At 38.9% G+C, this 24,128-nt stretch overlaps 1 protein-coding gene and 1 pseudogene across 1 annotated transcript; both read left to right on the forward strand.

Annotated features, from left to right (window-relative positions):
* Positions 1 to 1,684: 1,684 nt before the first annotated feature.
* Positions 1,685 to 10,319, forward strand: LOC120555627 (annotated as a pseudogene).
* A 2,260-nt stretch (positions 10,320 to 12,579) lies between these two features.
* LOC120556081 (interferon regulatory factor 1-like) lies at positions 12,580 to 22,986 on the forward strand. The gene is made up of 7 exons (XM_039795466.1): positions 12,580 to 12,669; positions 12,776 to 12,875; positions 20,331 to 20,510; positions 20,614 to 20,775; positions 20,871 to 20,923; positions 21,106 to 21,190; positions 21,440 to 22,986. Exons 1-7 carry the CDS (start codon positions 12,580 to 12,582, stop codon positions 21,556 to 21,558), a joined length of 789 nt encoding a protein of 262 aa, XP_039651400.1. The 3' UTR covers positions 21,559 to 22,986.
* Positions 22,987 to 24,128: the final 1,142 nt, after the last annotated feature.

A 24,128-nucleotide genomic window follows, 5' to 3' on the forward strand; every position in this document is an offset into this window, starting at 1 on the left:
ATTACATGTAAAGTAAAAAGGTTATGTGTGCACTACACAATATTACAGTCAGTGAACAAAACGTCTCACCACATATTCACGCCGCAGGACTTCCACCCTGTCTGAATTTCTTTCAAATGGCACTTTATACAGTTGTTTCATCAGGACTTGATGTTTTTTAAGGATACGGGCTATTGTTGACAGAGAGACCTGTTGGACATTATTGAAAATTTGGTGATTACTGACTATATGGGCTTGAATTTCTCTAAGTCTGATTGCATTATTGGCCAAAACGAGGTTTATGATCTCTCTCTCTTGCTCCTGTGTGAATATGGGGCCCCTCCCTTTTTGGTGTTCTTGACGTTCAATATATGTTGGCCAAACAAAACACATGTAGCTTACTGTAAAATGATACAGGAATAGATACCAACACTGTCAAAATGTCCGAAGTATTGATGCCACCGTGTACGAATTCTTCTTTTTTGTGCATGTCCTACCCTTCCTCCAGGTCTTCCTCTCCCTCTCCCTCTCTCTTTTCCTCTCCCTCTTCCTCTTCCTCCACTTTGTTCTCTCCGGATTCCCCTTCTCATCCCCACTCTCCCTCTTCGTCTGACACCGTCCATTTTTGTTGAAGACAGGTGAACTTACCTGTTGCCTTTTTATAGTGCTTAAACCTGATTGGTGTGTCTACAGTTAAGCACCAGTGTGTGTGCACACCTGGTGGCTGTGTTTAACAAATTGGTTCATGTGTGTGTTCATTTGAAAGCCTTTGCTTTGAAATTGCAAGGAAATTACATCATGATACATTACTGTGTCTAATGCATACAAGTGTGTTTAGTGTTTTGCAAATCAATTACATTCAATTCAATTTCATTCATAGTATCAAATCATAACTAGTTATCTCAAGACACTTTACAGCTAGAGTAGGTCTAGACCACACTCTATAACATACAAGGACCCAACAATTCTAGTAAATCCCCCAAGAGCAAGCATTGTGTGTAATATTTTGCAAAATCTGACAATGTTCTTACAGTTGTACAAATCTAGGCCAGTGTTTTGCTCCTTGAGTGTAAGGTTTTTCTAATTGTGGGAAAGTTTTAATTTTAGTGTGTAAGAAATTGAAAAAAAACCTGTAAGATACTGTTGCATAATTAACTTCACCAACTTTAGATGTAAAGCAACATTGCAACATGTGAAGCAACTCATAATTTTTCACATATAACTGTAACTCTGCTTCGACCTGCTGGTCTAAAATGAATACCAACCATCGACCCTCAATGTTGCCAAAGTTAGGCCAGTTAGTTGCCAGTAGCCTATTCAGTTCACTTATACACACAATTTAAAACGCAGGCTATGCATAATTTACATAAATGACATGAGCATCTTGTGTAAATTCATCTCTATATTTCTAATTCCATGACTACATAATTTTGGCGATCTGAGTAACTTATTTCTCTGATTCAAGTAGGCTATAAATTGAGGGAAATATATTATAATCGATATGGCCCCAGCTCTTACACTTTATAATAATTATTATTATAATTAATGCGTAAATTCACAATTTTTTTATTTATTTTATTTAGGTAGCCTATTTTGGTTGCTTCATTTACAGTAGGGATTGTGTTGCCTTTCTTCTACTCTTTGAGGAAATGGGACTAGGACACACCTCTTCCCCTGAACTAGTGGTGCAACATTTCCAGTAACAGCTTTCCATTTCAGGAAGACTGTGAGACATTAAAGTGTAAGCACGCAGCAAAGTAACGTTCACTTTCCCAGGAAATGGGTCGGAGCTGAAGAACTGGATTGTTTTCGAAGGAGAAGGAGAAATCGTTTCAGCATGGAGTTAAAGAGGTAATCTGGAGTCTTGGAAAGTGTTTGTGTTGCTTAAATTATCAAATATGTTGCATTAAATAGCCTAAAGAAATATCTGCTGTTTGCTTTCAGGCCAGTTCGCGAAAGGATATCCCTGGTCCTTCTTATTTTGGTGAATATTACAACAGCTCTCTATGGTACGTAAAGTGGACACTGGCTTTTATATAGTAGTATATATGCAATAACTAATTCTCACAATTAATCTCTTTGTGTAATGTGGGTTTCAGGCCAAACTCTCGACTGTACCAACGACTATGAGTCACAGGTGTTTTGCCACTTTGAAGCGCAAAACTGCTCTGAATACAAGTTGACTTTCCTGAGCAACAGCGGATACGGGTGAGGTGTTGTTTTTATTTACCATACTTATTTTACGTATGGTTTACTGCAGAGCCAGTGAATTGGTAACATTGTATATTTATGAGCTTAGTTTTGGCTGATTTCACTAAACGGTGTCGAGTCAGTTGATTGTTTTCATACAACATATGTAGGGCTATAATATTAAAATTATATTACAGTTTCTCGATTGCTAAGACACATTTCTTTAAACACAAAACTAAATTCTCAAACTATGTTCACAAAACATCTGACTCTGTTGGCAAAATCAAACAATGCTTTCAGATCATACACACAGCCAGTCAAACACTACAGAGCATTCATTAGACATTACCTCAAAACATTGAGAACACAATGTCAAGGGCATGTAGTTACAGAAAAAAATAGTTTACAGTATTTCATATAGTAAACACATTTTGCAATGAAAACGTACATTAAGTATATCACAACTTGTACAGTGAATATCATGTACACTGCAAGTAGTGCAAGTAATACAATATTGAATGACTGTATACTGTATTACTGTAGGCACTTGCAGAACACTACAGTAGTCCAACTGCAAAAGGCCAAAGAACAAAGACAACGAAATGAAAAGCACATGACGGTATACTAAAACATATTGTGAAACCGCAAAATCAAACAACATTCAATGCTCCTGTGCCACCTGTGCACTCTGAACTAGTTTATATTCTCTACAATTGGTTTGATCACCTAGAAAGGTGTACAATTTTGAGTCGTTGTGTGTAAATGATGACAACTGTGTTGTAGTTGTGTTTAACTTTCGCTGCCCATGTAAACTATTTTGCAACACAAGTGCATTACAGTGTGAAATGTGTTTTAACAAGTGAGAATGTGTTTAGAGTTTTGCATGAAGAGTGATTGATTGAACAAATGGGTTTAGGGTATTTGGTTCAGAGAATGGGGTTTAGTGTTTTAGCAATTCAGAAAAACTGTAATATATAATTGTATTAAAAATCAACTAAAATGTATTTAAAATATTCAGAGCATGATGCATGTCATCTTGTATTCCACAGGGAGAAGCATAGCAATTTTAAACAGTGTGACACTGCACAGTGTTGCTCTGTCCACCAAGAAAAGCTACTTCTTGTAGGGCAGTCTTTTACAGCCACAGTTTGGAAAGGAGGCGATCGCATAGAGTCTAAAATAATCAACGTCACAGACAGCAGTAAGTTGACTTCTCTTAAATGAAAGTCCATTAATCTGATCCAGATCCAGAATAACAGTGAATGTATGTACAACTGGATGGAAGTTAGGAAACATTCATCTTACTTCTCTTATCTCTGTTCTTCTCCAGTAAAGCCCAAAACCCCAACAATTGTCTCAGTGAAAGAATCTAATGGGAATTTTCATGTCAAGTGGAAGCAGAACGTGAAGGAAGGTTTAAGAGATAACTTGAGTGCTAATGTGACTTACCATAAAAAAGGAGACGCAAAAAAGGTAAGAGCAATGCAAAATGCACTTTATAACAATAAAAGATAATTTGCCGTAGAGATGTAGACTTAGTCATGGGCATTTAAGTATGTCAGCTTGCTTCTTTAGTTAAAGGAAATGATTGCCAAGCCATCTTTTTAATAATTCTTGTTTCTCCATACCAGGTGTCTGCTATTGTCACACCAACTACTCTCAACGAATTTGGTTACTATGAAATACTTGGTCGGGGCTTGGAGCCAAGTACAACATATGTGGTCAGCGTGACAAACCAAATAGACTTGAGTGGAAAGTTCAGTGACAGTAGTGAAGAGCGGGAATTCACAACCCGTAAGTGTCATCTATTCAGTCTTTTGTTACTTTTGATGTTTAAGTATAGCACATTAAAAAGGAGAGATTGGGTTGTCTCCAGGAAATAAACTGGTTTAGAGTGGCAAGGTGTGGGGTTGGTGTTCCCGTTAAAGAACACGGATACAGGTGTCCTGTTTTGGTTGATTTATTTGGCTATGGTCTGTAATAATACAAAGTAACAATCAGTACAGCAAACACCATATGTAACGCAAATACATATACACAAACATAATAAAGGTAACTAAGGTAGCAAATGGACTGTATTCGGTACTAAAGTATACCACAGGAATCATGTAAAGCACACAAATTATCTCACACGATGCATACAGACAGCTTGTCTTAGCTTATTAGCTTTAGCAACGCTAATAACAATAACAAAGTTAGCATTAACTTATGCACATCTAAACAGTACACAACGTTAGCATCCAGTCAGACAGTATAATGTTGTTAATCTCACTTTATGTCATTCACACACAGCAATAAACCAGGGAGGTAGATGAACGTTAAGAAGGCAAAGGAGATTACAATATATCCACCGGAGAACTAGCATAACACATTGACATATATATTAAGGCATAACAGCACGGCGTTTTTCACATGTGGTGCATTCAATAGTATCGGAACGGCTATGGTACGTTCAAGAGCGTGGGAAACTTACAGAGAACTGGCTATTACTGAATAGAACTTATCTCAATAAACAATTTAACAATACATTAACAGTGTGGGCTTTCTAACACACATATTTTTTAGACATGATAAGATTTGTTGAACATATTTATAATCAATTAATAAGGTGCAATAATGGGTGTGTATGACCCATTATTTGAAATCTAAGATCCCTTAAAACCTAAAAATCTCTATTTATCTATAATCTCGCATTCTTTGTTTGTTGCATGGCACTGACATGTGAAAACACAAATTCAGTAAACATTCTTCAAAAGGGAACAAGCCATAGCATGCGTAGGTTTTGATTTTGAAAATGTTATACTTGTTGACGCTCCCTGTCCTGGATCTGACCCAGGATCTGCACGCTATTTCAAGCTAAACATTCTCACAGAGTAATCTACCAGGCGTGTGCTCTTGCATGTCTACTTCATTGGCATTGTGCTGCCATATCACATTGCATTGCACAGTGGCAAAAATTGAGCAATCCTTTTCACCAGAGCCCTCCACTTCTGCACCCACACTGCGCAAACTCAGTGGTCTCATTGAAATGAATCAGCGCTGCCTAGTTTTACCGTTTTATCTGAGTTTTTACAGCTTCGGTTTTCTCAATACAGGAAACAGTGTGGAGCCCACTTCCTGTTCCCAAACTTTCATATTAGTGCAGTAAAATATGTTTCTTGTTATGCGCTCCCCGCCATGCTCTCTTCTTCCTCTCTGTTCATCTCAGGTGTTGATTTCTGATTGAGGGTGGCCCCGCCCCTGTATATAAGGGAGGCTGGGAGACAGGAATGGCCCTGGGAGACTGAAGCAGCTCTGATCACCGTTGCAATCTACTTTTGTCTTTTTTTGTGTTTTATTGCTTTGAGGATGGAGGTCTGGTAGTCTAGTTTTCGCGGCTTTGTTTCTCTAGTCACTACTTTTTAGTTTGGGGAGGGGGGGGTTCTGGGTCCGCAACCCGTTCTCATTCCGAACTCGTAAAATAAGTATGTTTGGTCAGTGGCCTTCAGCGTCTGATGCGACGAAAAAGGCACCCTTCGGCATATTTGTGTAACGTACTGGGGAAAGCCGCAGTCGGATGAGATTTAGAGGCGTCCTTCCCCGGGTTCGCGTCCCGTGTGGGGCGTTTTGTTTCCCCGTCTCCGGCGTGCGTTTCCCGGCTTTTGAGGCGTCCTTTCCCCGTTGTTTTTCTCCTAAACCCAACCTCCGCGATTCCGTTATTGTCGCGCTTCACCCGCGGCTGTCCCCCGGCGTGTGAGGCGTCCTCCCCCGCTTGGCAATAGTGCCGACCAAGCACGTTTACATGAGACGCTAAAGGAGACTTTTAACGTCAATAAGAACGAGAAAGGCTCCTGACCGAACATCCTTATTTTACGAGTTGGGTGTGAGAATGTGTTGGGGTCCGATGGCCCTTGATGGGTTGGCTCAGGCTTCTTCCCTTCTTTTGTTCTTTTTGGCCAGACTTTCAGACTCCCATAGTTTTGGTTTAACCAATAATAGTTACATTGGGAATAAACTTTAATTTACTTGAACTAATACTTGGGTTTGGTGTTATTCGATATGTTGACGGTCACATCTAAGTTGTATTTGTTTGCTGTGGCCATAACATTCTGAAAACATTCTAGGCAAGAAATAGGCAATACCGTAACAAAACCTTGGTTTATATTTAATCAGCACTGTCTAGTTTTATAACTGAGTTCAGTACGAGTTTGTAAGAGAGAGAGAGAGATCAATCCGCTTCTAGACTCTTTTTGTCCATATGTGGAAGTACAGTCTGTAGTTTGAGTAACAGCTCTAAGAGCCAGCAGGTTTTGCGTCATCTGGCGGATTTTTTCTGGCCTGTGAGTAGGGAGATCTGGGCCCTGATTAGAAGAGGGAAGTTTACCATAGTTCATTTACACATACTACCAACATTATTATGATACAAAGTTGGTTGAAAATTAGCAAAATATCCCTTTAAGACAAAGGTTGCATCATGGCAGTTTCATAGTTATAACTGCTGTGCAGTGTTTTGGTGTCATGGATCTATTAGCCAAACTGGACTCCTCTCTCTCTCTCTCTCTCTCTCTCTCTCTCTCTCTCTGTTGCTCCCCTATTACAGACACACCCATTGCTTCACCCTTAGGGACCTTAGGGACCTCCCTCCCCACCCACATTCTCTACAGCCAGTGAGCATGTTATGGTGCTCTGCTCTACCATTTTCCTTTTCATCCAAGTCACTGTAAAGTCTAACTCTTCTTTCAGGTGAACTGAATATGTGCCATAGTTTTGCTTCTGGCGAACACGGGGTGTAGAAAACTGAACCGTATTTGCATCTACATTTGATTCTGTTACAAATTACACAAGCCAAGTGCCGATCTACAAGCATACATCATGCACTTCTCTCTAGTTTATTTCTCTACTGCATGTAATCTGTTCAAAAATTGAGTAATTTCCAAACTTACTTCATACATGTTACTTTACAGCCATGTCCTCCACTGTCCTGTCCTTCGTTATCATCATCAGCCTCAGTTTTGCTGCAATCATCATCACCGTTGCTTTAAGTGGCTGTTATGTAAAGTAAGTCATGCAGATGGTTTTTGTGTTGTTTCTCTGTAAGTGAATCATATGAACGGCTTTCCCCCCAAATACTGTAACTCCTGTGTTGTGTTCATGTGTAATGTGTGTATCTGTTGTGGATGTATTTGTGCAATTGATTTTAGGCTCAAAACAAAGTGGCGGAAGACAGTTCCCAAATGTCCAAATCCTAAACTTCTTATTATGCATCCAGGAGAGCAAGAGGTGAGTTGCCTTTTGATACTTACTTATTGTTGGCATTTTTCAGCAATAGCCATTCAATGCATTTACATGCGGTAATTCCTTCTCTCTATAGTAGATTCAAATTGCCTTCACATGCATGAGGGTAATGTAATCCAGCACCACTAATGTCCTGTAAAATTAGGTTGCGGATGAAATTATTACTGACGAGTTTGTTGGCTGCGCTACTAACAGATACACCAGTTTCTTGTGTTGTGTTTGTGACATAGTAGCTGCTCAACAGTAACCTGGTCCTACCAGACTCTCGTACATTTCATTTGTACAGAGAGTCTGGCCACTCTCCATTGACAAGTGTTAACTTCCTTGAAGGCGGGTACTCTGTTGAAGTTTAAAACTATTGGATCTGCCCAGAGCCAGATCTGCCATAACCAATTGCTAACGTTTGGTTGTGACGTCGGCTTAGCATCGCTAGCGTTCGCCTTAGCTAACTCCTTCACCACTAACAGAGCGAGCTGGAAAATCAAACTTTTCCCAAACCCTGTGGGGAGGAGGGCCACAACATCATGGCCATCAACACAACTCAGCAAAGAGTGTTCTTGCTCGATCTTTAACTTCTAGATATTCGGCAGCGTTGCCACAACGGACCGAATGGCTTCACTCGACCTCAACGTCATCGTTCTCAGCCACTCCCTCCGTACAAATATTTGGCCAGAGAAAACCCAAGAATATACCGCAAACCAAATTTAAAGAAAATGAAAATTGAGCCGAAGAACGTAGGAGGTGCGGAGCCAGGCTAGCTCAACAGGCGTTTGCTGTAGTATTAACAAGCACTTGCTTTTACCACCATTAACCATAAGTGTCACCTTACCAACCAAGACTAACATCATAATAATTATAACTTCAAACTTCACCAGATACTTTCACAAACATGAAGTCAATTTGAAAAATGTATAATTAATAATAATAAATAATAATTAATAGGTTTAATAAATAGTTAATGTCAAATCTATTGGAAAAGAACATTTGACCCCTTTACCCGAAATGTTTCCAATCTTCGGTTTTAATCGTTTTTATCCTCCTTGTTGCAGGTCTTGAAGCCTGTGCCACCCATCATCTCCTCTGTCTGTGTTGAGCCCCTTGTTGCAGATGACAGCAAACCATGGTTTGTGTGGCTGCACTAGTACATTTCCTTAAGGATTTCTGTGTGAGTCTAAGTAACCCATTTGTCTGTATTTAGGTCGAAGGAGTCCCTGAGAGACACTAGCAGTGGGAGCATTCAGCGAAGCAGTGGAATCAGTACTGGCTCTTCTGGTCTCAGTTGTGCTAATACAGAACCTAACGTTATAGCCTGTGTTCAGGATGCCCTTCTTAAAGCCCTCCCCAACATCAGCCCGATATCACATTTAATCACCAATTCATTTACAGAAGTAAACCAAGACAGTGGTTTGCTCTCCTCTTCCTACAACCCTTGTGGTGTCAGAGCTAATGACATGAGTTCTGGATCATGTGGCTTTGAAAATAAAACCTACTCCATCTTCATTCCCAGCGGCCCACATCAGAATCTGACGGACAACTCTGAGCTTCGGACGGACTCTGAAATGCTTTGTGATTCTGAATACCATCCTAGCGTGGGTGACGTGACCTGTGTTGACCAACACACACCAGCTTGTCCAGATTCTGGGGGGATTTTTTCATATGCAAAAGACTCCAGTTTGTTCTCCGTCTCTAGTGGAACCAACACGATTGCATTATGTGATCCTGTGTCCAGAGTCGAGGGCGGGTGTGAGAGCTTCGATGAGGCGGTCTGTGGTGGGACAAAGCTACATGGGAAAACTGAAGGGGCCATTATATGTGATGAAAACCCCTGCTACGGCTGTGCGCCTGCAGGCTCACACAGCTTTCCTCCAGTGGATGACAGCTACCAGGCATTTCAGAATCTGGTGGAGCAGCCTGATATTTTGTTTTCAGAGGAGAGAAGTGGTGAGAAAGAGGAACGTTTGAACAGATACCCAGAGGAATCATTCACCAAGATGCCTCAAAGCTTCTTGAGCCCAGTTGTCCCAGGCGTCATTAACAATGTCCAGGGTGGCCAGTGTCTCTCTGAGCTCCAAAGACCTTTTCTCTCTTTGATCCCTGCTCACTAGTCTATGCCACTAATCACAGACAGCGCCTATCAGAGTGTGTAGCGCTGACATTTTATTATGTGCAATTTGTGCTTCTTTAAATTATTGAGAAACATTGTTGAGAAATTTGGAAGACGAGAGAGGGAGAACAGGATGTGGCTGTGAATGGTGTTTACAACTGTAACATAACTCAGGTTTAAAAGTCAATTGAACTCGGAAACAGCAGCAAAACCATCTCACCTTAAGATCCATTTAGTAGCTGTTCCTGATCTTTCAGTTTGCCCTGTTGTCATGGATATCTTCCAAAGAAGATTCATGACCGAAAGTTTCAGAACCGTTAATAAATTGACTTTGAGTTGACAATGTTTTCTCAACTGTGACATGACTGTTTTAATACTTCTCATGGTCATGGATAGTTTTTGTTTTGCGGCATTAGGTTAGGTGAAGCCAGATAACTGAGATCCAGGGCATGTTGATCTTGCTTCATAGTACAGGCCTCGGATGTTCTAGGCTACGGCCAATCGTTGGTGGCATTCATGCAACAAGTTGTTATGCCAAACGCCAATATAACAGAAGAAGAAGAACACGCATCCCGACTCTCCGTGCGTTCATGGACATCGGAAAAACGTTTTTCCGAGTGAAAACGTCACCATTCACGTAACTTCCCTTGCTAATCAGAGGTGTGAAACTCGGGCTGGATTTTGATAACCGAGTTTCCCAGTTGGTGAAGTGTTGTTGACAACTGACGTTTGATGGAGGCGACTTTGGTTCACTGAACATATTTTAATGACAATAAACTGTTTATTGTGGACAAATGCCTCTGCCAAGAAACATACACAGACATAACATGTTTAAAATTATTCATAAATAGGTCTATGTATAAAAAAAAAACACATTATCCGTGTCTTTTCCCGTTCGTTGTACTGCAGATAACACAAACAAACACCTGTCCATGTGCTGTTTGGATGCTTGTATAAGAAAACAGCAGCAAATCTTTTGTTATTGCGGCCTCCATGTTTTCACACACCTGATGCTCTCGGCTCCGCCCAACCGTTGGTGGCAGTCATGCAAAAAGTTGTTATGCCAAAATGCCGATATAACGCATATATATGAACACGCATCCCGATCATGTGAACACTGCCAGTTGGAAAAACAACGTAACCACGGGGGCGGTCCCTTTTATTCCCAGGTGGCATGAACGCAGCATGATTTGCAGAGCAAATCTCAAATTTGCCGGAAGTTCGTCAGGGTTTACCCAGGCTAATCTGAATTGACTAATGTTGACCGCTGACTTGTTGTCTGCAACAAGTCAGCGGTCATAATGAGCTGATGCAATCCAGGGTTGTGAAATTGCTTCCTCATAGCTCTTCTCTGGAACTGTCGAGCCACTTCCACAGAAACACACGTCACCTCGAAACAGTAGCAGCGAAGAAGTGAACTCAATGGAACTCATTTCACTATATGCAAAGAAATGGCGGTATTCTGGGAATTTCTTTGCTAGAAAGTAGTTCAAATAAAGTTGTTTATTTCTTGAGTTGTGTTTGCTTCAAAATTGACTTTCCGGCTGAGTTTTTAATGTTTGAATGTAAAAACAAACAATTTCCACTTTACATTGTTATGACAGAAGACATCTTATATATATCTGCAAATAACACTAAAACTAACTGCTAATTGATAGAGTGAGAAGACTTTTTTTTAAATTATTTGGATAAATGGCCCCTAAGTAGGAGTTTAAACTTGTTCCGTTATTGTGTCACAATAACACAGAAACGCCAAGTCAAAAAGAAACTTAACAGCTTTAGTGGGTGAAACTTCTGAAAAATTGCATAAAGACTACTGAAACATTTTCTGTTGAAACTGGGTATCAGGATAGGACATAATTCGGAGAGGAATATTTCATATATATATTTCAATAGTGTAAACAACAGCACAAAAAAGAGTCATTTAATGGGGCGGGCAGAGAGGTGGGACTTTTCAGAGTTAGGTATGTGAGTTGTCAGTTGGTGGAAAGTACAGATAAATTGACTAGACCACTAAATACTAAATAACTATATTAATTGTTAACTGTTAATATAATCATGAGTATTAACTTAAAACTGTCTAATATTACAATCTACTGTATATATTATATAAAGATTATATTATATAACTTATTTGTATTCAACGCAATGCATTATATATTTTAATATAATATCCTTTTAGTATAATTAAACAATTTTATAATAAGATAACATTGTGAATTGATCAATTGATTTTGAAAATTCTGAATTATAAGCAATATGTAATTTTATCATATATTCTCATGTATAGTTTTACCATGAGATTGATTTAATACAAAATATTGTTTCAGTGCCACTAAAATGAAGACAGTATATTACAGTGGCTGTAGTGTTGACAGCCATACATAGTGAGTTATGAACAAATAATATACCATAGCACAGAGTGCATATTCATATGCAACGCTCATTTGATAAAGTAACTGTGCACTGTGTATAATATTGTGTCAAACTGCATGTTCGAACAATGTGGATGTGAACAGAGTTAACAGGAGGCACACACGTTTAAAAGGGTGTTCTTGCTGATAAGAGTATGAACTCTGTTTCCACCTGGTGGTCTTACATGAATACACACCGTCACAGTAATTTCATGTGGAATCATGAAAAACCACATGGTCCCCAACATTTATAGCACTGACTTAAACCCCGGCAGGTTAGTTTGGACAATTGTTAACAGTACATCCACAACTCAGCAGGTAGAATTGCAATAAAAGCATTTAAAACCATCACAAGGACCTTAACAACTCTCTACTCCATCACACTCCGCTTGTCATGAAAAGAAGAACATGCAGTATTTCCTGTAATTGGAGGAGGGTTATTGGAGGAGGAGAGGGATTGTCATAACTGTAAGATCTTCGATTGGAAGAATCCAGTGGAGGAGGAAGGGTGCCACGGAGTAAACTGTGATTAAATCTGAGCTCCTGAGAAATTTTCTGTTACTCTTGAATCTCCTGTGTGGCCGGTGACACGTCTCCACCTGAACCTTGGACTGCAGAATGCAACAACCAGGCCGGCTGAGGCTGAGGCCGTGGCTGGAGGAGCAGATTCAGTCCGGGAGGTATCCAGGAGTTAGCTGGCTGGACCAGGTAGACCCCCTCCATCTCACACTCATCCCACAAACGCATGCACACACCAGGGTGCAAAAGGTTTTGCTGTTGACAACAATGTATTTACTGTTATTTTCTTCTACAGTCAGCACGGATCTTTCAAATTCCGTGGAAACATGCCGCTCGTCATGGATGGAGTATTGACCGAGATGCTACACTCTTCAGGAGTTGGGCCATGCACACTGGTAGGAACCCCACACCAAAACAAGCTGTGTTCCAGCTACATGGTTGGTCCCCTGTAGTCCATTCAGACTATTTCTTATTATCTTTTAATAATAATAATAATAATAATTTATACTTTATTAATCCTGCAAGGGAAATTACTTATTATTATTCACATTACACACAGGCCTGAATTACACACACATGCTCACTACCTATACATGCACTAATGGAGAGATGTCAGAGTGAGGGGGCTGCCCATGGACAGGCGCCCCAAGCAGTTAGGGGTTCGGTGCCTTGCTCAAAAGCACCTTGGCAGTGCCCGGAAGGTGAACTGGCACCTCTCCAGCTACCAGTCCACCACCATACTTTTGTATTGATAGCTAATTTTCTATCAGTCTAAGGCACTTTGCATACTTATGCTTTGATGCAGAGCAATAATTGAGGAAAACCACAACAAGCTTATATTATATTATATATATATATATATATAGTACAGGCCAAAAGTTTGGACACACCTTCTCATTCAATGCGTTTCCTTTATTTTCATGACTATTTACATTGTAGATTCTCACTGAAGGCATCAAAACTATGAATGAACACATATGGAATTATGTACTTAAGAAAAAAGTGTGAAATAACTGAAAACATGTCTTATATTTTAGATTCCTCAAAGTACCCACCCTTTGCTTTTTTTGATAACTCTGCAAACCCTTGGTGTTCTCTCAATGAGCTTCATGAGGTAGTCACCTGAAATGGTTTTCACTTCACAGGTGTGCTTTGTCAGGGTTAATTAGTGGAATTTTTTACCCTTATTAATAAAAAAGCAAAGGTTGGCTACTTTGAAGAATCTAAAATATAAGACATGTTTTCAATTATTTCATAATGTTAGTCATGACTAATAGAATGAAATTGTCCAAACTTTTGAATGTAAGTGTATATATATATATATATATATATATATGTATATGTATATGAGAACATTTTAATAATGTCAAAACATATCACAATTTGCCACATTTACTAATCAATGCTAAATGTATTTAACTGTTCCACTGCAATATGTTCACATGTGTTACACAGAAACTTCAGTCACTTTTCTTTAACTCTTGCCTCACTTCGTATTTGGCATTAGTTTTTCACTGTCACAATGTCCCTGATTCAATTCTGGCCAGGGATCTTTCAATGAAGGATAAACTGCATTTTGGAAACTATTTCAACCATGCCGATACGATTAACCTGCAGGTCCTGTTTCCTGCTTAGTAGAAGTCTTTCCAGTGAAGTGCAGCCACGGTTGTATGGTCTTTCTAGATTTACCACATTCATACCATCACCCAGTTTCCTGCTAAGTGATATGACATGCACAGGAACCTTAAATGGCACCAGATGATATAGCAAATCAACTGCATTTAAAGGAACACATTTGTAAAAAAATTACTGATCGATGAATGTGTTTTTTTTGTGTGTTCAAACACTGCACATTTAAAACCTTTCCAACCTGTTGCTGCCTAGATTTGGATTGACATTTTACATGCAAAATTTAAATCTCAAGACATGTGAAACTCGCAATTGACTACATATGATTTTTATCAAACCTTTCATTTCATGTATTAGGCTTTTTCTCATAGGAATCAGAACTTAAATTATCTGTGTCAAATTACTGACTACCTGCTTATAGTAATTCAAAAACATTGAATAATTTGTGGAATATTTTGTGTCCAGAATCTAAGAAACAATTACGCTAAATTCTAATTATAATTCATATAATATAATACAATAATAATAATTTGATAATCCTCTTCATAATCTCATAGCCAGATGTTTTTGCTCTATCTATAATCTCATTTCTGTATGTTCTGATCACACACACACACACACACACACACACGTCACACAGTCCAGTCTTGGGAAAGTCACGCTTTGTGATTATAGCTGCACATCACATCATGGGAAAGCTCCAGTTCAGTTGCTGTGAATGTTGTGGGTGATCATATTGCTGTCAAAGTACAACAGGACAGCTTCTCACAAGATCTAGAAAAAACATATTCATCATTTGAATATGTAAAAGCGCACACTGTACGGAGTGCTGTATGTCCTAAAATTCAGCTCAATATTCAAGAAAACAATAAAAAAAAAAATAATAATAATAATATAGTACACAGATTATAGAATTGAACCACCAACTAAGCCTGAGGAAACTGACACAAAATTTGTAAAGGCTCGTCAAGTTGTAATGGCAGTGGGAGATTGGAGCATGTGTGTAATAGAGCTGCTGCTACCTGGGCTCGCCCCTTGTTTGCTGTAAATGATCCGTAGTGGATCTTTTTAAGCTCCAGTGATTTCATTACTGAGGCTAGTAATTAAAATCAGATGACTGGCTGGGATCCAAATCACACCATGGTGCTAAATATGAGAACTAAACACACTGGATGGAGTCACACATTGGATGATAGATGGAAGCAACAGCACAGTTTAAGTTGTTACAGTGATGTTTGAAAGTGAAGATTTTCCCAAAGTCCTCGTTTCCCCAAATCTCTACAATGGTGGCTGTGTGCAAATAGCACATAATAGGGTTATGATTTATGGGCAATACACCCCTGAATACACCAGGTTTAAATATACCAGAATGTTCCTATAACATGCACGGAAAATCCCCCAGTGGTTGAACTTCTCACCTTGCTGCAGTGATGCACCGATGTACTGTAGGACACCATGGCATCACTGTGTCACAGGTGGAAGATAGTACACTTCTGGCCACACCCCTGAATACACCAGGTCAGAGGTGGAAAAAGTACTAAAATATTGTATTCAAGTAAAAGTACCACTACTTTGATGAAATATTACTCAAGTAAAAGTGAAATTACCTATCTGAAAAATTACTCAAGTAAAAGTAATAAGCAGTTTATTTTATTTATTTAAAATGTACTTTAAGTAAAAGTTACTGAGTTACATTAAATAAAACTGTAACGGGATGGGGGGAGCTCTCCCATGTAGTGAAAATAGGACAAGGGGTCATAAATACAAACCTTTTTTGTTTTTAATTAAAGAAAAGTCTATACAAATGTATACACATGTAATAACAACATAACACATGTCACACATGATATGATGGCAAAGTGCCTCAAAACTGAGCTCTCCCTTTACCATTCACACTGCTGATACATTTGATGTGACAGTAAATTCAAAGGCTCGTTTACATTCAAAGAGGTGACAATTTCAATGGGGCACAGCCTATTTGTTCAACCGAGGCTAATGTTCACAGCCCAGACTAGCAGCTAGCTTCTACGCACATAAGTAGCCCGTATGAGCTAATTAGATGTATGTGAATTAATTTAGCCAGTGTCCTACATACATTGTCCTACGGGTTGCTAGTGCTAGACAAAAATTAGCAATGCCACGAAACATGTTGTTTTGCTAATTGGCAATTTGCTATTAGTCATGAAAACTTTGTTTGAAGTACCAATGCACAAATACTTACCAAAACATGCTTCCGCAGATTAGATTAGATTAGATTAGATGCTCGCCTGATCCACCTCCATCTCCTTCTTAATCTCCTACACAAAGACTTGGCTCCTGGTAGGCAGCCTAGATGCTGATCATTCATCACTGTAGTGGTTCTGGGTGCAATTTATTTTCTTCCTTTCGGTTTTCATTAGTCAAAGTTTTTTTTTTTTTTTTACTCAGTAACGGATGGGATTTGTAATGTAACGAAATACGTAATCAAGTACATTTTAAATGACAGATTTTAAAAACTATTTGAAAAATACAAAATACACAACAAAACTACTCAATACATTAACATGAGTAAATGTATGTTGTTACTTTCCACCTCTGCACCAGGTTTAAATATACCAGAATGTTCCTATAAAGGCGCTGACACACTAACCCGATAATCGGCCGTTGGAAAGTCTTGCGAGGTCGGTGAATCGAGTCTGTTCGGTGTGTTCCGTCGGAGGCAGGGCAGTCGGGACTCACCCGGAAATGGGGAGCGGAATGAGCGTGACTAGAGTCTCTCAAAATCTGACGAAAATCTTTTAAACTGACCTTTGTTGATCTGAAATGAAGACAGATTCAGCAAATGCATGGCCTATTTCTCTCTTCAAATGTTTTCAGAAACATGTTTCAGTCAACTGTTTTAGTACAACATGAGATCGTATTCTGAACGAGCCGCCATGACAGTCTGGCTTTGAATTTCCGGAGAAAACAAACCCATGTGACACGTTCGTCCAATCAGCTGCCGGTTTTAATTTTTTGGGCAACAATACCGATTAGCGCCGCCTGCTGTTATGGAGACGTATTACGTCTCGTCTCTTCAGTGTGTTCTGTGGCACTTTTTGGACCAATTCCGGGAGACTGATCAGTCCGATTGGCTTTGGCTTTTCTGCTGACGGTTGGCCGTCTGGTTGGTGTGTAACTGCCATAACATGCAGCATAATATGAAAATCCCCCATTGGTTGAACTTCTCACCTTGCTGCAGTGATGCACTGATGTACTCTAGGACACCATGACATCACTGTGTGGTTACAGGTGCAAGATAGTACACTTCTGACCACACCCCTGCCCCTGCAGCCTCTAAACACTTGCAGACAGATTTGCAGCTTGATAGGCTGATCCAATTCATTAAAAAATGTGGTTAAGGGTTTGGAGGCTAATTCGATCGGAATTTGTAATTGCTTCCTTATGTAGATCCGTTTCCTCCTCTCTGTCTTCTTATGCATATGATTCTGAGTCGATACTATGTTTTATTTTATGTGTTTTTAATGTTTGCATGTATATTGTTTGAAACACTGTATCTGTATGCTGCCATCTTGACCAGGGCTCCATTGAAAAAAAATATTTTGTACTCTCAATGGGACTTACCTGGTAAAATAAGGTTTCACTGATTCTTGAAACTGGCAAAAACATGTGACAATTGTGAAACATGTGAAAAGTGACAATTCTGTTGGAAATTAATAACATTGTCATGAATAAAAAGAATCAAGGTTATAATCAGGGGGTCCTTTGCACATATGTAAGGTTCTTTTATAGGTTTATTTTTTTATTTTTATTAATTTAATGATTATTTGCTGGCCCATTGCCTACAAAATCAGTTGTCCTCAGATAGGAGATAATCATTTCAACTTGATTAAAAAAACAAAAAGTAATAATTGAATTGAATAATATCTTTACCATATGAAATAGTACATTGTAATATCTTTTAAAAACTACAAACAGTGAGTTTTTAACAATATTTACTATTATTTTGTGGTTGCTCAAAATGTGTCCCACATATTCGTCACCACCGTCAGATATTTATAAAAAGCAATAAAATCAGGCAACTACAAGGTCAACTACATTCCTGAGGACCCCATTTTCAAACCTTCAGCTCTACTGCATGCTTCAAAATCACTCAAGCTCCCTTAAGTTTGCTATTTTCTCTTAAACTTGTTCATATTTTTGGACACTGCTACTGTCGCAACCATAACATGTCAACACAGTCGCTTTTGTATAACTCATGCATATCATGTGAAAGAGTAGGTTTTTGTCACCACCGTCAGACGTCACCACCGTCAGGTTTTCGTGGATATCCTCACGGCTGTGGTTCGGCCATGAGGCTGCGGCCGAACCACAGCCGTGAGCCCGTATTTATTGTGATCAACAATTATATTCTAGCCTCCCTTAAGTTCCATTTGTAGGTTTTTGTCACCACCGTCAGACTGTACGTCACAGAAAACCTGACGGTGGTGACAAAAACCAGGATTGATAATTTTTTGACCCAATAGTTAAATTAAGTTGTTAAGCAAGAAGCCATCTTGTGTGGTATACATTTTGGAATTGTATGTTGTTATGAGGCCACTGTCACCAGATTAGTGTCGCCACCCTCAGTTCTAAAGTCACCACCGTCAGAGGGAGTTTTATTTGTTTTAAATGAATATGCTTACAATATGTTTCTTCAGTGCTGTTGAGTTATTAAAGTGATAGTCTCTTTTAATACAAATATATGTTTGTTAAATAAAAAAAACATAACTTTTTTCTATTTAGGCTTAAAGTAAACATTGTATGATGTTAGATCTTTTAAAGGAGTAACGTGAAACAGTATAAAAAATGAACAAAAGTGAATATTCAACATTTAACAGCATATATGTGTACTATAAATGCCAGATAATGATTTAAAAACTCTAAATACATATTAGACCAAATAAATAAAAAACAATTAGCTTTTTATTGTGTCTGACGGTGTTGACAACAACAAATAACTGGAAAAACATCTATTTTATGAAAAAAATACAAAATGAGGAGGTTCCACCAGTACATTGCTGAACAGCCAAGACTTTGGTCTATAATGATATACCTTCAGATTTTGTAATTTAACTAACTTTTTATTTTCAAAATTAAAACCTGTTTTATCCAAATTCCCAAGAATCAGTGGTTTAATAATTCTAATAGTAATAAGACACCCAACCACAGTGATGCTGTGTGTGGTCAGAGGTGAACACACACTTGGAACTTGCAGTTATTCCTGCTTATTAGCCTGTTGCTACAGGAAGTAACTTTTTAAACTTATTACATCTGGGAAAAAAGTATTCAGTATTTAAACTTTGAACTCTGGTTTGCTTTTTCAGGTAGGCTGCTTTGTCAACTGACACAATTAGGGCCATTGGGGGGGGGGGGTCATGCTTAATTAACTAATCTCAAGGCCTCATCTTAAAGCGCATCTTTGTATCAAAATCCTTTTTTTTTTTGTGCTTACAAATTTCATATTTCTAAACTATTTTGCGTAATCAAATTACCACTTAACAAATCTGGGGCCAGATATTCCAGCAGACAACTTAGAATAGAATACAAAATAGCAGGCTGCAAGCTGTAGCTTTATATTTTTTTAGACAGATATGAGAGTGGTATCAATCTTCCCTTCTAACTCTGCTAGAAAGTGAATAAGCATATTTACCAAAAAGTTAAATAATTCTGCTTCTTATAACATCACACACACACACACACACACACACAGAATATAGACCTCATTCTAGCACATATCGATGCTCTGTGGCTCTGTAGTATTAACTGTCATCTTTTCTTTTTTTTTCTTTTTTTTGCGTTGGGTTAGCTCACTCTGCATTTTCCTGTCTTTGCTCAGGGGGAACACTCACCACTGATTTTCAATTTGTTTTTAACACAGTGCATGATTATTCCCCATGCTGTTGGCTAGCACTTCTGACAGCTGTGTGTGTGGGGGGTGGATGGAAGCGTATGTGTTCATATTTATGTGTGCACACGTGTTTGCCTCTGTGTGAGAGTGAGAGTGCGTGGGGACTGTGTGTGTGTGTGTGTGTGTGTGTGTGTGTGTGTGTGTGTTTTTTTCAGTTTTTCTTGTTTTGTTGAATATCAGTATGTGGGAAAGAGATAAATGACTTTTTGTCCGCTGTCCTCTTGTGCGAACACGATAGAAAAGTGTCTTTCGTGCACAGACCAATGCTTGTCTGTACACTGGTTCACTTCAGGACGGTACCATCCAGGCAAAGACAAGCCAGACCCCAAAACATGGAAGGCAAATTTCCGCTGTGCATTGAATTCTCTGTCTGACATATGTGAGCTGCGGGAGCACAGCAGGAAGAGAGGCAGCAATGCCTACAGAGTCTACAGGATGATGCCCAGCACACAAACACACAGACGCAGGAGAGGTAAGACACGCCTTGAACATGTATTTATCAAACATATTCTGACATATTCTCAGTCAGACCTCATGTGACATTACTGTCCTGCCCCCCTCCACCCCTTCTTCAGGGCTGAGGTTGATAAGCAGGTCTCGAGAAAGACAGGCGAGTTTAGGCGATGATACACACACCACGCATGCCTGGCAACCCACAACAACAAGGCCCATTTCAGACACACCACAGAAGGTGGAGACCCATGCAGAGGACATATTTGGCAATGCCCAAACGCATGGTGAGTTGTTGTCAAAGCATTTAGTTGTTTTTTTCTATCTGTTCTCTATAAGACTCTGGCACCTTGTAATGATGCTAGTTATTGTTGTTGTTCAGGTATGTGGGAGGCCAAACCAGAGGACCAGGAGCAGAATGAGGCTGTATTTAAGGTATCAGAACTTCATGTGTGAGACTCTCTCACTGGCAGAAACAAGGACAAGTTCCCTGATGAAACTGCATCCTATTTGACTTAGCTGTTTAGAGATCAGTTGCATGTTTCTGGGATGCAGTTTGGGTTCTGTAGGCAGTGCTCTTGATATCTGACTGACTGTTGATATTTTGTCTCCTGTAGTTGATGGACCACTTAAGCAACACTGACGTCTGGACTGGGGAGCAGAGAGGATGGAGAACACACACACTGTGGGACCACTGGCACTGTACGACATTTATATATACTGTAGTTTGTTTATCTGCTTGTATTAGGACTGTCCTTGACATCTAAAGCCTTCTTACTCCTATGGTCCAAACAGGTTTATGATTTTTTTTTTTTTATCATAAACCTGATGAGTTATTTAGTTATTTAAAAAATCTGTCAGATTGCATCAGTAGCAGGTTAGGTGGGAGTATTATTGTGAGAAGGACTGTGAAAATAGATTAAATAAAAGCAGTGGTTTTGTCCTCCTCAGGTGCTGGTGATGATAACCCATATTCTCTGCACACAGAGAACTACAGTGATCTGTTTGGTCCAAACTACATCAAGGAGCTCTCCGATTGGTCCACACATCAGCAAACACTGATGCCGTAGCTGTGTACTGAACGGCTCATCCTCATGCTCTTTGTGTTAACCACAGCTGTTCTTCCTTCAGGCTTTCTTGCTAACTTTCAGCTGATTTCCTCCTGCTGTCTGTCTGCTGACCACTGAAAAGGGGAAAGAGAGGGGGAGCGGACAGAGAATATTGCTCTGTCAGTCAGTCGGGCGGTCATCCTCTCTGCTGAGCATGCTGAGATGAAGATCCTGTTCCAAGCCAAGCTTTACCTCTGTCATCATCACTTCACTATGGTTCAGTGCCTCAAACTCACTGACATGACACCAAGCTCACAGCGAAAACAGATCTCATTTCGCTTTAGGGCAGGATCAGTTATTGCTCTACTATTTCTCTGACTTTTACTGGATGTTTAGCCAACATACAGTAAAGGAAGTGCAGAACACACAGGCATTACATGTGGCTTTAACAGTTTGGCCTGTGTTTGTTTTTGAGTGGAGTTTAAAACTCCACAGTACTACACAGTAAGCTGCAATCAATATATATCTTTTTTTGTCCTATATACAGTATGCGTGTGAGTCCTATACCTTTAGTTTTACCAATTTTTAAGACTTCTCACAGAGATACTCAAGTTTGTATATTTTCATTGTTTGAGGCAGAACATGGTACACTTTGTTTTGTATGATATTGTACAACCTGTTTTGTGTGTTTTTTTAATTTTTAAATACGGTATGAACGGAATACGGTGGCTTCAGAAGGTGGCTGTTTATCACTTCAATAGAATCCATAACCGGCAGTGGAATTTAATTTGGCAGTCAATGACCCACTGTCATTATTACACTGCTGTCTCATAGTTCTCCACATTATTGATGTGATACATTTAAAACAGCCAACCAATAATATGCCTTTATTGTTTATTGACCTTTAAAGATCAGCGCATTTTAACATATTAAGAAAGACATTTTAAACAGCACACAACATTTAAGTAATTTGTTGTGAGGGCTTCACTATAAATATGTTGTCAGACTCACCTTGTGACTGTAAACAGTTGTGTAGTACTAATAAATAGCCACAAGTAAAAATACAACTCATATTTCCAAGTTCTGTAACAATAATGTCTACTAAAATCGAATCTCTTTAGTTTGCAGCACCATATAAAAATAGCCTTACTTTATTGATTATAACTGGAATATACAGTACTGTAGATTGTCACACTAGTTATTTGTGCTTGGTCACTTTACAGGCTTTTTTCATGGTAGCCATCTTGTTATAGACAGATTAGCACAGGTGTAAACAATAACACTAATTAGGACTCTGTTACTTTGAAGTGTCAGTGTCTTCATGTCTGGCCTTGAAAGTGGCACACCAGCCTGTCATTTGTAATTATGAAAAATAATGTGCTCTTCCTTCTCAGCATGATTTAACCCTCCTGTTGTCTTTGGGTCAAATTTGACCCATTTTCAAAAAATGTCTATATCAGAAATTTGGGTTTCTTTCAACCAAATTGCCAAAACTTAACATGGATGGTTCCATTTAACGCTCTTCTCAAGTAAAATGAATGATCAGTGAACTACTTTCATTGATTTGTGGGTGTTTTATTCAATTTTATAGCTTATTTCTGCTTTTTAAACTAAAAAAATTAGGTTTAAGTGTCCATGAATTCCAGGAATAAGGGTAAAACTCACTGTATGAGTTGGTAGTAGTGGGAAAAAAGCGTAAACGTAACGTAAACGTAAAAGTGACAAAAATGTCGAAAAAAATGTCGAGAAAAAAATAAATAATAATAATAATAACAGGGAAAAAACTTCAAAAAAAAGTGCCGGAAGCCTAGGGGAAAAAAATGTTGAAAGAATTGTCAAAATTTCTTTAGCTGGGTGGCCGGGTTGGTTCAGTGGGTAGAGCAGGCACACATGTATTATGAGGTTTATGCCTCTTCGCAGAGGTCCAGTGTTCGATTCCTGCATGTCATCCCCCCTCTCTCTCCCCTTTCTCACCTGTCCTGTCCATTAAAGGTGGAAACGCGCAAAAAAATAATCTTTAAAAAACATTTCTTTAGCCGGGAGGACAACACAATGGTTAATGTTTTTAAAAAAAGACCTGACATTTGTCATTAAACCTACATCAAGAATTACCAATAAAGTTATTTACAGTGGTGGAAAGTAACTAAGTACATTTACATAGTTAGAGCACTTAAGTACAATGTTAAGGTTCTTGTACTGTACTATTATTTAGTAGTATTTCTTTCTTATGTTTTCTACTTTGAATCCACTATATTCCAGAGGGAAATATTGTACTTAAACTATATATATATATATAAAGTATATTTATTTGGCCTTTACTACATTTTTCACATAAATTTATAATATTCCTAACATGTCAATATTATAAACCAGTGGTTCCCAACCATTTTGCTTTTGACCCTCTACAAAGAACCTGTCTGGTTCGGGCCCTTGGCCATGTTTCCGATGTCTAGGAGTTGTTAGCTGTTGCACCAAAGAGACATGTCCCCTCTTAACTTCTCAGGTGTCATTTAAATAACTGTCTTAGGCCCGTGGAGGTCAGATTAACAAAAAACGAGAACAGGTTAGAAAAAAAAATGACAACAGATTTG

The sequence above is a fragment of the Perca fluviatilis genome, chromosome 3 (genome assembly GCF_010015445.1).
Source record: "Perca fluviatilis chromosome 3, GENO_Pfluv_1.0, whole genome shotgun sequence".
NCBI classification, from domain to species: domain Eukaryota; kingdom Metazoa; phylum Chordata; class Actinopteri; order Perciformes; family Percidae; genus Perca; species Perca fluviatilis.